This window comes from Triticum dicoccoides, chromosome 7A (assembly GCF_002162155.2).
Source record: "Triticum dicoccoides isolate Atlit2015 ecotype Zavitan chromosome 7A, WEW_v2.0, whole genome shotgun sequence".
Classification (NCBI taxonomy): Eukaryota; Viridiplantae; Streptophyta; class Magnoliopsida; order Poales; family Poaceae; genus Triticum; species Triticum dicoccoides.
In genome coordinates, this window is record NC_041392.1 from 620,194,961 (window position 1) to 620,210,460 (window position 15,500).

At 46.3% G+C, this 15,500-nt stretch overlaps 1 protein-coding gene across 2 annotated transcripts; it reads left to right on the plus strand.

The window, feature by feature from the left end:
- Positions 1-11,419: 11,419 nt before the first annotated feature.
- Positions 11,420-15,064, plus strand: LOC119332249 (disease resistance protein RGA5-like). Of its 2 annotated transcripts, none has more exons than XM_037605435.1 (2): positions 11,420-12,516; positions 12,720-15,064. In XM_037605435.1, the coding sequence occupies exon 2, from the start codon at positions 13,330-13,332 to the stop codon at positions 14,869-14,871; it is 1,542 nt and encodes a 513-aa protein (XP_037461332.1). In that variant the 5' UTR covers positions 11,420-12,516; positions 12,720-13,329; the 3' UTR covers positions 14,872-15,064. Both variants share the same exon structure in this region, with proteins under 2 accessions (XP_037461332.1, XP_037461333.1).
- Positions 15,065-15,500: the final 436 nt, after the last annotated feature.

Below are 15,500 nucleotides of genomic sequence, written 5' to 3' on the forward strand. Positions count from 1 at the left end.
TTGAAGACTTCAACAACGGCGTCCCGAAGGACGACAACGACAATGACGGCACGGCACACCGCCTTCGCCGCTGCCGTAAATAGTTTTTTGGGGGGTTTAATATTGTATCTCGAATTCTCGATCATATGAATATAAATTCGCAGTGTGACTGAATGAAAGATATGGTTTGAACGAATTTTCCTTTTTCTCTCTTAATGTACAGACTTATCAAATGATTTTCTTTTTAAAAAAATGTCAACGGTTTTTAAATATAAAACACTCATCGCAAACGTTTTAGTTAGAACACCCGTATGCAAACCGACAGCTTTCCCAGGAAGCCAAGGGAAAATGTGCCGAGCAGGATTTCTGCATCCCTTCAACGCAAACGGTTGTTTTGCATGACCCGGGTGCAACCACGTACAAACAATTGGGTAAGATTTGCATATTTATCATTTTGGGTATGTTGCCATTTCTCAAACTGGAAAGATTGACATTTGTTTATCTAGTAACATTGCCATTTGTCAACCTTGTAACACTGCGATTTGTCAAAATATGCAACTACAAATCACTAGCAGTATCTATTTTTTGCAGCTAAAATCACTAGCACTGTTCATATGGACACCACTAGCAGGCGTGAGTTCATGGACGCATATGCAAATGTATCATTGATTACATACAGCAAGTCATCAACCCACAATGACAACGAGGATACACGTTGGATTATAGATCATTTCCAACAAAACATTCTAGTAAAGTTTTTCTCACACAACAAATAACAAAGCGGTGAAATGAACTTCAGCTCAACCACTCCTCGGCGTTGGAAACGCTTGCTTTGAACCAGAAGTGATTCTCTGGGAAGGGCCAACTACTTTCAATCTCGAGACCAACGCAGGACTGATCATCGAGGCTGAAGCGGCCTATGTTAGGACCCATATTGGGATGGTAGGGGAGCATAGTAATGTCCGAGGTATAGATACAGTTGCTTCTCATAAATGGTAGTAACGTTGTGTCAATAGTAGCTGGATCGCCTTCTACCATCATTGGATATTTTTGTCCAAGGAAGAGCGAGTTTCCTCCAAGACTTTCAATACTGAACCAGGGAGAAGGTGTTGGCGCTAGTACACTAGTATCCATCCCGAATACCCTGCAACGGATGTTGGAATAGGTCCGGAGAGTGCGACCATACGAGACAACACCTGCTTCCTTAGTAACATCAGCAGTGCCTCGTATACAGACAAGAAGAGGTGATCCATCGGAATAAGTTGCCAGGCGCCACTGAGTATATGGGTCCTGCTCGTCCTCATGCTCGTGAATAAAATTTTCAAGTATAGGTGGTGGAATGTTCACAGGACCTTGGAAACACAAGAAGGTTAATTAGTAAAGGGAAACTAGCTAACCCGCATGCATGTGGATGAAACAATTATAATTACGGTGGAAGACAAACGTACCGAAATCATGAGGATTCCATGCAAAAACAGTGCCACGAGTGGTGGCAGCAAACACAAGAACCTCGTATTGAATTGCATCACAGTACTCATCCGTGTATAGAAACTAATTTTTTAGCAATATCCATCGAGTCGAACCATGAAGGACGGCAACAAGTTTGTCGAAGATAGCGGCAACATAAGCATTCCTATAACCTCAAGAGCGGTTCGAAACTCGACAAATTTCTATCTTCCGTAGACGACAGTCAGCATGATCGTATTTGAACTCACATAGAATACTGGTGTACTCAACCTCTGGGCAGTCGTCTGAGATTTTTTGAAGTGGAAACCGATGACGAGTGTACACATTCACAAGTTCCCACTCGCAGTTGTACCCAATATAAACAACCCAATCTCCATTTACGTCTGCCCAAGCCTTTCCCTCAAGCGATGGCATCTTAACATCATACGTATCATTATCAAGCGGCATCAACTTACACAAGGCGAGGCTTTCCTCATCCCTGCACCAGTCAGCAGGGTCACGATGAAGAAGATAGGGGAGATCAAACCGCTCCTGAACCCTTGGGTTCCTTGTAATGATGTTATTAGTTGAGTCGAGAATGATCTTGAACAAACATGCCATGCTAGCCGAGGTGACGACGTCGCACCGATCAATGAGTTCCTCCACCGCGTCATCATTCAGATCAGGGCAAGAATAATAGAGTCGTTTCTGGCTTGTTCCCTCCATGGAGAAAGACGATCAAACAATGGTAGAAGGAAGGGTGAAGGCAAATGGAGGAGGGAGGAAGAGCTAGCGTGCGACAGCAGCTCCAAATCGAGAGGGAAAGGCGAAGAGTCGGTGGACGGTTGCCACGGTACACGAAGAGGCGCCTGGGGAGCGAACGGTTGCCACAAAGGTCACACACTGACGACAACGGCCGGGTGAACCGCATGCAATCCCATCGCACAATACACACGTCTTGTTAAGTTGAACCGTTTCTGTTCTCGTGTCAATGCAAACAGTTCATCCGAGTGAACCGCATGCCGTATATCGCACACACCTTGATCTGGCTGGCCGTTCTTTTGTGTTGCCTAATCACAAACAGTTCATCCGAGTGAACCTGTAACGCCCTCGATGCGGCTATATCTCCCACGTGTCGAAGCACGACTTAGAGGCATAACCGCATTGAAAGCAATGTCGCAAGTGAGGTAATCTTCACACGACCCATGTAATACATGAGGGAAAGAGATACATAGTTGGCTTACAATCGCCACGTCACACAATACATGAATAAAGCATTACATCAACCAAATACAATCAAGGTCCGACTATGGAACCAAAATAAAAGAAGAACCCCAAATGCGACAAGGTCCCCGATCGTCCCGACTGGGCTCCACTACTGATCAACTGGAAACGAAACAACACGAAGGACAAGATCTTCATCAAGCTCCTCCTTGAGCTTGGTTGCGTCAACTGCACGGACTCATCGGCACCTGCAAGCTGGTTTTGGAAGTATCTGTGAGTCACGGGGACTCAGCAATCTCACACCCTCGCGATCAAGACTATTTAAGCTTATGGGTAAGGTAAAGATATGAGGTGGAGCTGCAGCAAGCGACTAGCATATATGGTGGCTAACATATGCAAATGAGAGCGAGAAGAGAAGGCAAACACGTTCGAGAAAGTATGATCAAGAAGTGATCCTAAAGCAACCTACGTCAAGCATAACTCCAACACCGTGTTCACTTCCCGGACTCCGCCGGAAAGAGACCATCATGGTTACACACGTGGTTGATGTATTTTAATTAAGGTCAACTTCAGGTTTTCTACAATCGGACATTAACAAATTCCCATATGCCCATAACCGCGGGCACGGCTTTCGAAAGTTCAAATCCCTGCAGGGGTGTCCCAACTTAGCCCATCACAAGCTCTCACGGTCAACGAAGGATATTCCTTCTAGCGGGAAGACCCGATCAGACTCGGAATCCCGTTTACAAGACATTTTGACAATGGTAAAACAAGTCCAGCAAAGCCGCCTGATGCGCCGACATCCTGATGGGAGCTGCACATATCTCGTTCTCAGGCCAACACCGGATGAGACATCCTATGAGTAAAAACCAGCCCTCAAGTTTCCCCGAGGTGGCCCCGCAATCTACTCAGTTCGGACCAACACTTAGACAAGCACTGGCCCGGGGGGGTTAAAATAAGATGACCCTTGGGCTGGCCTAACCCAAGGGAAAAAAGGCTAGGTGGTGAATGATAAAATCAAGGTTGGGCCTTGCTGGAGGAGTTTTATTCAAGGCGAACTGTCAAGGGGTTCCCATTATAACCCAACCGCGTAAGGAACGCAAAATCCGGGAACATAACACCGATATGACGGAAACTAGGGCGGCAAGAGTGGAACAAAACACCAGGCATAAGGCCGAGCCTTCCACCCTTTACCAAGTATATAGATGCATTAATTAAATAAGATATATTGTGATATCCCAACAAGTAAACATGTTCCAACAAGGAACAACATCTCCATGTTCCAACAAGGAACAAACTTCAATCTTCACCTGCAACTAACAACGCTATAAGAGGGGCTGAGCAAAGCGGTAACATAGCCAAACAACGGTTTGCTAGGACAAGGTGGGTTAGAGGCTTGGTTCAACAATATAGGAGGCATGATAAGTAAGTGGTAGGTATCGCAGCATAGGCATAGCAAAAGAGCGAGCAACTAGCAAGCAAAGATAGAAGTGATTTCGAGGGTATGGTCATCTTGCCTGAAATCCCGCAAGGAAGAAGAACGAGCCCATGAAGAAGACAAACGGACGTAGTCGAACGAATCCTCACAACATGACGTTACCGGAACCAACCCGAAGAAGCAACACCGGAAAGAAGCACACAACATAGTAAACAACCAACACATGAACATGGTATGATATGCGGGATGTGGTATGCGATGCATATGCATGATTTGCAAGGGAATGAATGAACCTGGCCTCAACTTGGAAATCCAAGTGTGCCACTGGAAATATGAGAGGAAATCGCTTGAAAACGATATAAAGAACGCCGGAATCGGAGTTACGGTTTGGGAATGGCAAGCAATTCAAATATGACCACGTTCTGCGATTTACAGCAAGTAGCCGACTAGATGCAACAAGATGAACATGCTACAGCACCCAAACATGGCATCAAAATACATGGCAGGGATCCATTCATGATGCTTAACAAAAGATGAACACTGAGCTACGGCCAATTCATCCATTAACAGGTTCAAACAAGCATGGCAAAAATGCAAACGGTAAACAGATTTCAGACTTAGTGAAATTAACACAAGCCTGGAATTTCAGATCAGATAGCACACTTTGGAGCATGAAAACTATATGCTACAGGAACTAAACATGGCAAAGTAAAGCATGGCATGGAGCTACTCAAAGAGCTTAACAAAAGTCCCTTAGTGACCTTGAGCCAAAAGGGATCGGAAAATACAATTGCAAGCATGTGAACATGGCAAAAACATAAACAGATTACAGACTTAGGGAAAACTGGAACATGCAAATCAGATATCAAGTAGGCATGTTTACGAGCTCGATGCACTCACTACAGAGCAAGTCATGACAATCTAAGCATACACCCATCAAGAATACACAAAAGACAAGCTATACATGGCAAGAACAATAACATAGCATGCACGGATCAACTACAACATCCTCGGCAAAATCGCTAATAAGTAGACAATCTGCCCAGATTCACGAAATAGCAAAAGTAGAGCTCGATTGGCTCAAGCTAGGGTGCTCCATAATTGCAAACAAAGACATGAATGGATAGAGCACTACAAGATTAACAAATCATCCTTACTGATCATCCTTAAAAGAGGCACGGATCACTAGGAAAAACATGAAAATATGGCATATTGAAATAAACAGATCAAGGACTTAGTGGAATTGTTAAGTCCCTGAAATCAGCATTAACGAATGCACAACTTTGCAAGCTTGTGCTAGTCACCACACACATCACAAAAATACATGGGTGGCACCTCTGGAAAGATGGCAAAACATATAACAAAACACATGTAGAGCTTAGGGGCATATCATGCACACAATAATCATGGCAAAAATGACAAATATCTAACTGGAGCAGCAGATCTGACAATTATCCCAAATAGCATTCTTCCAACAGCATTTCGGGCATCAAGATGAACTCAAATAAAAATGATGCAATGAGATGAAATGATGTGCTCTCTGAGACGAACATTTTGATATGCCATACGCCCAAAACGGAGCTACGGATGCGGAGTTACGACATGATGAACAAGGGCATTTGAAACATGGAAATCTCGGGGACTTGGTGAAATTATACCTCCGCGAAAGTCAACGCGGGACGGAGGGATCTGGGACGGAATGGATCGGGACGCGGGGAGGCCGTTTGGTTGGACTCCCGGTGGATCCGGTCCACCTTCTTCTCCGGCGAGGCACGAACTCCGGCGAGGCGGTTGGAGGAACTCTGGCAAGGCAGGGAAGGCAAAGGAGCGGCGGGCCCGGTGGGGCTTGGCTCCCCGGGTCCGGATCTGTCCAAGATGGCGGCGCTCGGGCCCCGTGGGCGAGCAGCGGCGGGATGGCGGAGCTCCGACGAGGGCAGGCCGCGGCGCTCCGGCGAGCGTGAAGCACTCCGGCGAGCAGGGGGGCCGTGGTGCGGGCGGGGCGATGCGCGGGTTGCGGCGCTCCGGCGAGCGGCCGAGGCGAGGCGCGAAGGCGGCGTGCGAGCAAGGCGGTGGGATGCGGTGGCCGGCGGCGAGCATGTCCGGCAAAGACGGCGGAGTCCGGCGATGCTCCGGCGGCGGAGTCGGCGGCTGATGGGCGGCGCGACATCTCGGGCACCCGGGCGGTGCGACCGGCGAGATCCAGGCCGGGCGGGCCGTGCCTGGGCCCGCAGGGCCGCGGCGGAGGAGGAGAGAGAGAGGAGCCGGCCGGATGAGGTGGCGAGGCATGATTGGAGGTGGGAGGCGGTGGTGATGACGTGTCGCGACGTGATTCGCCGGAGTGAGGTGGCGGCTGGACGCGTCCGGCGGGCGCGGACATGTCCGGTGGCGTGCGGGGAAATCTTTAGGGTTTCATCTGCGCGCAAAATCCGGGAGGGACACATATTTATAGGTAGAGGGAGCTAGGAGAGTCCAAATGAGGTGCGGTTTTCGGCCACGCGATCGTGATCGAACGACCGAGATGATGGAGGAGGTTTAGGTGGGTTTTGGGCCACTTTGGAAGGGTATTGGGCTGCAATACATATGAGGCCTTCTCGGTCCCTCGGTTCACCGTTGGAGTATCAAACGAAGTCCAAATGATACGAAACTTGACAGGCGGTCTACCGGTAGTAAACCAAGGCCGCTTGGCAAGTCTCGGTCCAATCCGTAAATGTTTAACCCCCACACATGAAAAGAAGGTAGAAATGACCACCGGAGGAGATAGGAGCGTCGGAATGCAAAACGGACAACGTGGAAAATGCTCAGATGCATGAGATGAACACGTATGCAAATGAAATGCACATGATGACATGATATGCAATGCATGACATGCAAGCAATGACAACGCAACAACAGCGAGTAACTGGACGACACCTGGCACATCGGTCTCGGGGCGTTACAGAGTGAACCGTATGCTGCATATCGCGCACACCTTCATCTGGCTATCCGTTTCTTTTGTGTTGCCTAATCACAAACAGTTCATCCGAGTGAACCGTATGTTGTGTATCGCACACGCCTTCATCTAGCTGCCCGTTTCTTTTGTTCCTCCTCATCGAAAATAGTTGATTGAACTGAACCATATGCCCTTCATCGCACACGCAACAAAAATCTGAACCGTGTTTGATGCATCCTCCATCACAAGCGTTTTCACCTTTTTGACGGTTTTCATACAACATCGTTTGCGATTATTGCATCGCACATAGTTTCTCGAAGGGTCTCTGATCGTAGTGTCGCGTTAGCAGCATCCTGCATTAGTGTCCCACAACCCATCATTTACAAACTAATTCCATAATGCCTTCCCCTAGGCCCAAAGATGGTGAAGAGTCATGAAGTCAACTTCACATGCTTATGATGACAAGACTTCTCTAAAGTCCTCAAGAACAAATAGAACTACTCACAACTCATCTTATTAAACATGATAAGTGGGTATGAATATATGATTAACAATATAAACATAATAATCTTCCATTAGGTAAATCAACTAGCATAAAACTACAAGATGTAATCAACACTACTAGCACCCCCATGTACCAATCTGAGGTTTAATACATAGATTGAACACAAGAGATGAACTAGGGTTTGGGGATGAGATGGTGCTGGTGAAGATATTGATGAAGATGATGATTCCCATGATGATGAGAGTGTTGGTGATGATGAAGGCTTCAATTTCCCCCTCCCGGAGGGAAGTATCCCTGACAGAATCGCTTCGTTGGGGAGCATGTTGGGAATTGTTGCATGGAAAACAAAAAATTCTACGCACACGCAATAAACTATCCATGGAGATGCATAGCAACAAGGGGGAGAGTGTGTCTATGTACCCTCATAGACCGTAAGTGGAAGCATTTCACAACGCGATTGATGTAGTCGAACTTCTTCTCACGTCAACCGATCAAGTATCGAATGCACGACACCTCTGCGTTCTACACACGTTCAACTCGGAAATGTCCCTCGCCTTCTTGATCTAGCAAGATGTCGATGTAGTAGATGAGTTCCGTCAGCACGACGGCATGGTGACGGTGATGGTGAAGTGATCTCCGCAAGGCTTCGCCTAAGCACCACGAAAATATGACCGGGGGTGTAAATGGTGGGGGTGCCGCACACGGCTAACAATTGATCTAGTCTATGCTAGGGCGCCCCCACATATATATAGGTGGGAGGGAGAGGGGAGGCTGCTAGGAGGCGCCCCAAGTAGGACGAATCCTACTTGGGGTCCTCCCCAAGTGGCGCCCCCTGCCATATTTAACCGAGGGAGAAGGAAAGAGGGGGGTGGAGAGGAAAGGAAGTGGGAATCCTAATCCACACTTTCCTTTCCCTTCTCCCCTTTCCTTCCCCTCCTTAGGCCAGCCCATATGGGGGGCGCACCAGCCCCTTGTGGCTGGTGCGTTTCCCCTCTTGGCCCATAAGGCCCATATCTTTTGCCGGGGGTGCCCGGAACCCCTTTCGGTGACCTGATAAGTACCCGGTACCCCCGAAACTCTTCCGTTGTCCGAATACCTCGTCCTATATATATCAATCTTTACCTCTCGACCATTTCCAGACTCATCGTCATGTCCGTGATCTCATACGGGACTCCAAACAACATTCGGTCACCAAATCACATAACTCATATAATATTATATCGTTATTGAACATTAAGCGTGCGGACCCTACGGGTTCGAGAAGTATGTAGACATGACCGAGACACCTCTCCGGTTAATAACCAATAGCGGAACTTGGATGCCCATATTGGCTCCTACATATTCTACGAAGATCTTTATCGGTCGAACCGTTATGACAACATACGTAATTCCTTTTGTCCGTCGGTATGTTACTTGCCCGAGATTCGATTGTCGGTATCTTCATACCTAGTTCAATCTCGTTACCGGCAAGTCTCTTTACTTGTTTCGTAATACATCACCTCGTGACTAAGTCCTTAGTCGTTTGCTTGCAAGCTTATGATGTGTATTACCAAGAGGGCCCAGAGATACCTCTCTGATACTCGGAGTGAAAAATCCTAATCTCGATCTATGCCAACTCAACAAACACCTTCGGAGATACCTGTAGAGCATCTTTATGATCATGCAGTTACATTGTGACGTTTGATAGCACACAAGGCATTCCTCCGGTATCCGGGAGTTGCATAATCTCATAGTCGAAGGAATATGTATTTGACATGAAGAAAGCAATAGCAATAAACTGAACGATCAATATGCTAAGCTAAAGGAATGGGTCGAGTCAGTCACATCATTCTTCTAATGATGTGATCCCGTTATCAAATGACAACACATGTCTATGGTTAGGAAACCTTAACCATCTTTGATCAACGAGCTAGTCTAGTAGAGGCTTACTAGGGACACGGTATTTGTTTATGTATTCACACGTGTATTTAAGTTTCTGGTCAATACAATTCTAGCATGAATAATAAACCTTTATCATGATTTAGGAAATATAATAATAACCATTTTTATTGCCTCTAGGGCATATTTCCATCAGAGTAAAAGTTCTCTGGCTTTGTTTTCGCCTCGAGACGGCAGGGAAAGTCCCAAAACTCTTATCTTCATTTTTTCTAGGTCAAATAGGAATTTATTGCCAAAGGACATCAGGAGGGGAGCCACTAGGGCCCCACATGGCCAGGGGGTGGCCGCGCCACAGGCCCATGTGGCTAGCTGGTGGTGCCCCCTTTGCCATATTTTTGCTCCACTATTTATTATACATTTCAAAATAATTCTTACAAAAAATACATGCTTCATTTTGAGCTTCGAGAATTGTTATCTCTGATGTAGCTTTTTCAGGTCAGATTTTCAACTGCCGGTAATCTCCCTCCTTTGATGTATCTTGCATAATAAGAGAGAAAAAGGCATTACAATTGCATCATATTGTGAAATATAACATTGAAAAGAGATAAATAACAATAGGTAATTATGATGCAAAATGGAAGTATCACGGAGTAGCAGCTGGAGCCCATGGAGGAGGGGGGGAGGAGGAGAAGGCGGTGGTGCCGGAGCCGGTTGCGGGCTTCACCATGGAGGGCGCCATGGCGGAGTTAGAGCTGGCCCAAGCGACGGAGATGGCAGAGTAGACTGCCATCCTAGAGTGAATGTCAGTGTATAATATAGCAGGCTAATAATTATTATCGTGCTCTATTTTTTCATCAAGGATGAACATGTGGCCATGGTGGCAGCGGAGGAAGGAGGCGGCGGGGAGGGGGGGCAACGGGGTGTGGCTTCAACGTGGCTGGACGCCTGCATGAGCACAAAGAGGGAGTGAAGCAACCACGACGGACCAGGATTGTCCACTCGCATATCAACAAGGCAATGCGTACCCGCATCCCGTGAACCCGCCGGGTAAAAACCCTATTAGGGTAAGGGTTTGGAAAAAATAAATACCCATGGATTTATAAATGAAAAAAATTGTACCCATTGAGTAAGCCGGGTGCGGGTACGGAAAGGCAATGTTCATATATGCATACCCGCCTACCCGCATACTCATATACTATTTCTTTCTAGCATGTAGGTCTCATGTGTCATTCACTAAAGAATAAAAAACCACTTTACCCTAGTCTAACGCGGCTGCTAGTGTCGATGACCCAAAATCCTCCCTGCTTACCCATGTGGATGATCTTGTTTAAATATGTTGACCTTGTTTTGTGAACACACTATTTTGTCTCTCATTCTGTTGATATTATGATATAGTCTCCTCCTTGAAACAGGCACTCGTCCCGCTTTATATATAAAGCAACATAACAAAGTACACGGCCGAACGATACAGTGTAGTGAGGAGTCCCTCTTACAAAGCAGATTAAAAGATACAACATTAACCTAGAACAAGCTAACACCTCGCCAAGACCTGACCGACGACTCCTGAGCTTCACGACAACGCCCCAAGGAAGGTGACGACGAAGTATCACCATTGCTGAGTCCAAGCAAACAGGCATAAGTTTTCACCCGGAGCCCTAGCATAACGAGCCCCTCGACGACAACTCCAAGAAGCAAACGACACCCACAGACGCCGCCGACACCGATGCCAAATAGCACGAAGCTTTCGCTCGGACACTCGGGAATAGTCTCTTTCATTTGATCCTTTCGAAGTAGGGGCTGCAGAAGTGTCTTCAATAAAATAAAATAGAGAAAATTGTATCCCTCTTGTTTGTCTTCTAATAATTTAAAAAAGAAGAAGAAAGAACATATGTGAATGTTTCTCTAAAAAGTGCACTTCCATGTTACTCATCCATGAACGTAATTGGTCATTGTTTAGTGCCATCTATTTCATGCTTATTGCTATCCAGTTCATCATTACCCACACTCGAACCCACTCGCATACTCGCATTCCCACCACACACCCTCGGCCTCGGAACGCCCCCAGTTTGCGATATCCTGCCGCGTTGACCCAAAGCCCAGATTCAGTACGACGGCTTTCCCCTTCCCTCTTCCCTCCCTCATCCCATTTGCTTGATGAAACTTCTCCAGATCCATTTCCTCCTTGCCACCAAGCGCAGGGGAAGACGGCGGGTTCGGTTGGAGCTAGCTAGGGTGAGGCCGCAATCCATTGGCAGCTTATCATTCCATTGATTCTGCACAAGTGAGTAGCGAAGAGATGGAAGGAATCCTGGTGAGTGCCGCCACGGGGGTCCTGAAATCCCTCCTCTGCAAGCTCGCCGCACTGCTGGAGGGGGAGTACAGGATGCACAAGGGCCTGCGGCGCGACATCGCCTTCCTCAAGGATGAGCTGAGCAGCATGAATGCTCTCCTGGAGAAGCTGGCCGAGGCGGAGGCTCTCGACACGCAGCTCAGGGAGTGGAGGGACCAAGTGAGGGAGATGGCCTATGAGATCGAGGATTACATCGACAGGTACATGAATCACCACGTCCACCGTGATCCGGACAAGCCTAACGCCGTCATGGAGCTCTTTTGGAAGGGCGTCTGCAAGGTGAAAAGCTTTGGAGCTCACCATGAGATGGCGGTGCAAATCAAAGAACTCAAGTCCCGCATCATCGAGGCAAGTCAGCGCCGTGACAGGTACAGGCTTGACGCGATGGTCTGTTCTGCGAGCTCCAATGCTGCGCGCACCGACCCTCGGTTGCCTGCCCTCTTTGTGGAGGGAGCCAGCCTTGTTGGCATTGATGGTCCAAAGGATGAGTTAATTAAGTTGGTCACGGATGAGGAGCTCGCACTGAAGGTTGTTTCTCTCATAGGCTTTGGAGGGTCAGGGAAGACAACTCTTGCTAATCAAGTATACCAAAAAACTGGTAAACTGTTCAATTGCCAAGCTTTTGTGTCGGTGTCGCAAAATCCTGACATAAGAAAGATTTTGCGGTCCATGCTCTCTCAAATAAGAAAGGAAGACTCTCCCATTTCTCGATCGAGCGATGAGGCGTGGCTCATCAACTCAATGAGAGATTTCTTGAAGGACAAGAGGTACACTTTTTAAATGACTAAATGACATGATTTTACGCAGCCTATCACAATATCGCTGAATACTCATAACTTTGTTTCCGTAACATTCAGCTTGAGATTTATGGTTCTGTCGATTTACTATATGTGTGAAATACTTATCATAGTATGTCTTGACTGTATTCAATGATATTGATCAGAATGAATATCAACTCATTTTTTGACAGGTATCTTATAGTAATTGATGATATATGGAGTATCCAAGTGTGGAAGACTATCAAGTGTGCCTTGCTTGAAAATTCCTGTGGTAGTAGAATAATAGTGACAAGAAGGGGAGCCTTGGCGCAGTGGTAAAGCTGCTGCCTTGTGACCATGAGGTCATGGGTTCAAGTCCTGGAAACAGCCTCTTACAGAAATGTAGGGAAAGGCTGCGTACTATAGACCCAAAGTGGTCGGACCCTTCCCTGGACCCTGCGCAAGCGGGAGCTACATGCACCAGGTTGCCCTTTTTTAGTAGAATAATAGTGACAACACGAAATGTCAGTGTTGCCAAGTCATGTTGCTTCCCTCGCCTTGACCTTGCATATGAATTAAGGCCTCTGACTGAAGCTGATTCGAAAATCTTGTTCTTTACAAGAGTTTTTGGCTCTGTGGAAAAATGCCCACTTCACCTGAATGAAATTTCAACTGAGATCATAAAAAAGTGTGGTGGTTTACCATTAGCAATCATCACAATTGGTAGTTTGTTGACCACAAAAATCCGATAGCAGAGAAGACTGGATCAGGGTTCGAAATTCGATTGGTCGAGGACTTGAGAAAAACCCTCATGTGGAGGAAATGGAAAGGATTTTATCACTTAGCTATAATGATCTTACTCTCCAACTGAAGACCTGCCTGCTGTATTTAAGTATGTATCCGGAAGATTATGAGGTCCAAATGGAAGATTTGGTGAGGAGGTGGATAGCAGAAAGATTTGTTAAGGTTGTTGGTGGGAAAAATTTATTTGACACAGGAAAAGATTATTTCTATGAACTGATAAACAGAAACATGATACAACCAACATATATCAACTATGATGGTCAAGCAATGGCATGCCGTGTGCATGATATGATCCGTGATCTCATTATATCCAAGGCAGTGGAAGAAAATTTTATCACTTCTAGTGGTCATCAAACACATAGCCTGGTTTCACAGCATAAAGTTCGCCGACTCTCGATTGACTACCGTGGCCTAGAAAATGTGAAGACAGTGTCATCCATGGTCACTGCTCATGTTCGAACCCTTGGCGTCTTTGGATGTACTGATCAAGTACCTCCCCTTTCGGAATTTCCGGCCCTGAGAATGCTTGCTCTAGACAGGAGTGAGGAGTTGGAAATTGGTTATCTTAAAAATATAACAAAGTTGTGTCTGTTGAGGTACCTGCGGATTGAAGGAAGCTGCATTACAGAACTCCCTGAACAGATCGGAGATCTACAGTGTTTGGAGATGCTGGATTTACATGGTACTGGTATAAGGGAATTGCCAGCAAGTATTGTTCAGCTGCTGCAACTGAAACTGCTACTTGTTGATGGCGCAAAACTACCACATGGCATTGGGAACATGCAAGGCCTAGAGGAACTGTCATGCGTAACTGTGGACGACAGTACCTCAATCAATCTCTTGCAGGAGTTGGGAAGTTTGACTAGAATGAGAATTCTTGGCCTGAAGTTGTGCATGAGCGCACATAAGACAAGCACAAGTTATGTGGATAGATTGGTTTCATCGCTTGGCAAACTTGGGAGCTCTCAGCTTGAGCGTCTGTTCGTCAAAACGGATGGTCGTTTGATTGACATTCCAGTTGGTTCTTGGTCGCCGCCTCCCCGTCTCCTGCAGGAGCTAATCACCTCTGATTTGTGTCTCTGTCAGATACCTGATTGGATGGCCTCAATGGCCAGCCTCACCTGCCTTCAAATCGGCGTTAATCAAGTGACGCAGGAGACCCTTCTCGTGCTTGGTGGTTTGCCTGTCTTGTTATCTCTGACGCTGAACTCCTCACAAAATGCTGAACCCAAACAAAGGCTCGTGGTCAGCAACAACGTGTTCCGATGCCTGAAGCGGTTCCTCCTCTATTGTGAGGTGGGTCTTCTGACGTTTGAAGCCGGAGCCATGCCAAAACTCAAAGCGCTCGAATTTCAGATTGTGGCGCTCGAAGCGAAATCTGCGTGCATCGCTCCCGACCTTGGCATCAGCAACCTCTGTGCCCTTAGTGATCTCTGCATCTGGATTGACTGCCAGGGTGAAAAGGCCGAGGAGGGGGTTCACGAGCTGGAGTCTGCAATCAGGGTTGCGGCCAGCCTACTTCCCAACCGTCCTACACCGTATTTCCATAGGTTGTATTGAGGTGGAGATGAGAACGACTGATGCAGCGTAAAGCCCAACCCAGATTGTCTGGATCTACTACGCTGTATCACTTCTTCCTATTTTATCATGCTGGGTCTGACAATCCAAGAAGCTATCTAGGGTTTCTGTAAACAATTATTTTCATCTCATAACTCTTGAATATAGATTTCCCCATCGCCCTAAATTCAGAAAATATATATGTATGGAAAGCAGATGGAAAAAAATTGAAATCGCAACAGAGTTTCCATAATCCCTCACTATATCACTGAAAACTTAAATGTTAAATTAGATCAATAATATACTCCCTTCGTTCCTAAATATAAGTATTTTTAGAAATTTCTAATATGGACTACATACGAAACAAAATAAGTGAATCTACACTCTAAAATAAGTCTATATACATCCGAATGTAGTTAATACTGAAATCTCTAAAAAGACTTATATTGACGAACGAAGGGACTATATTTGTTTGACTTAAAAATTATACCACTGAAAACTTCTTTTCTACGAATTCAAAGGTATAAATTTTATCACATATAATCCACATTTGGTTGGTCTAATTTCTGGTCAAAGTTGAATTTTGGGGTGCGTGTGCGTCTTATTCATTGGAATGGAGGGAGTATATAACC

Bases quoted from the DNA above. Each gene is read 5' to 3' on its own strand.
- LOC119332249 (XM_037605435.1), top strand. From the start codon at position 13,330: ATGGAAAGGATTTTATCACTTAGCTATAATGATCTTACTCTCCAACTG.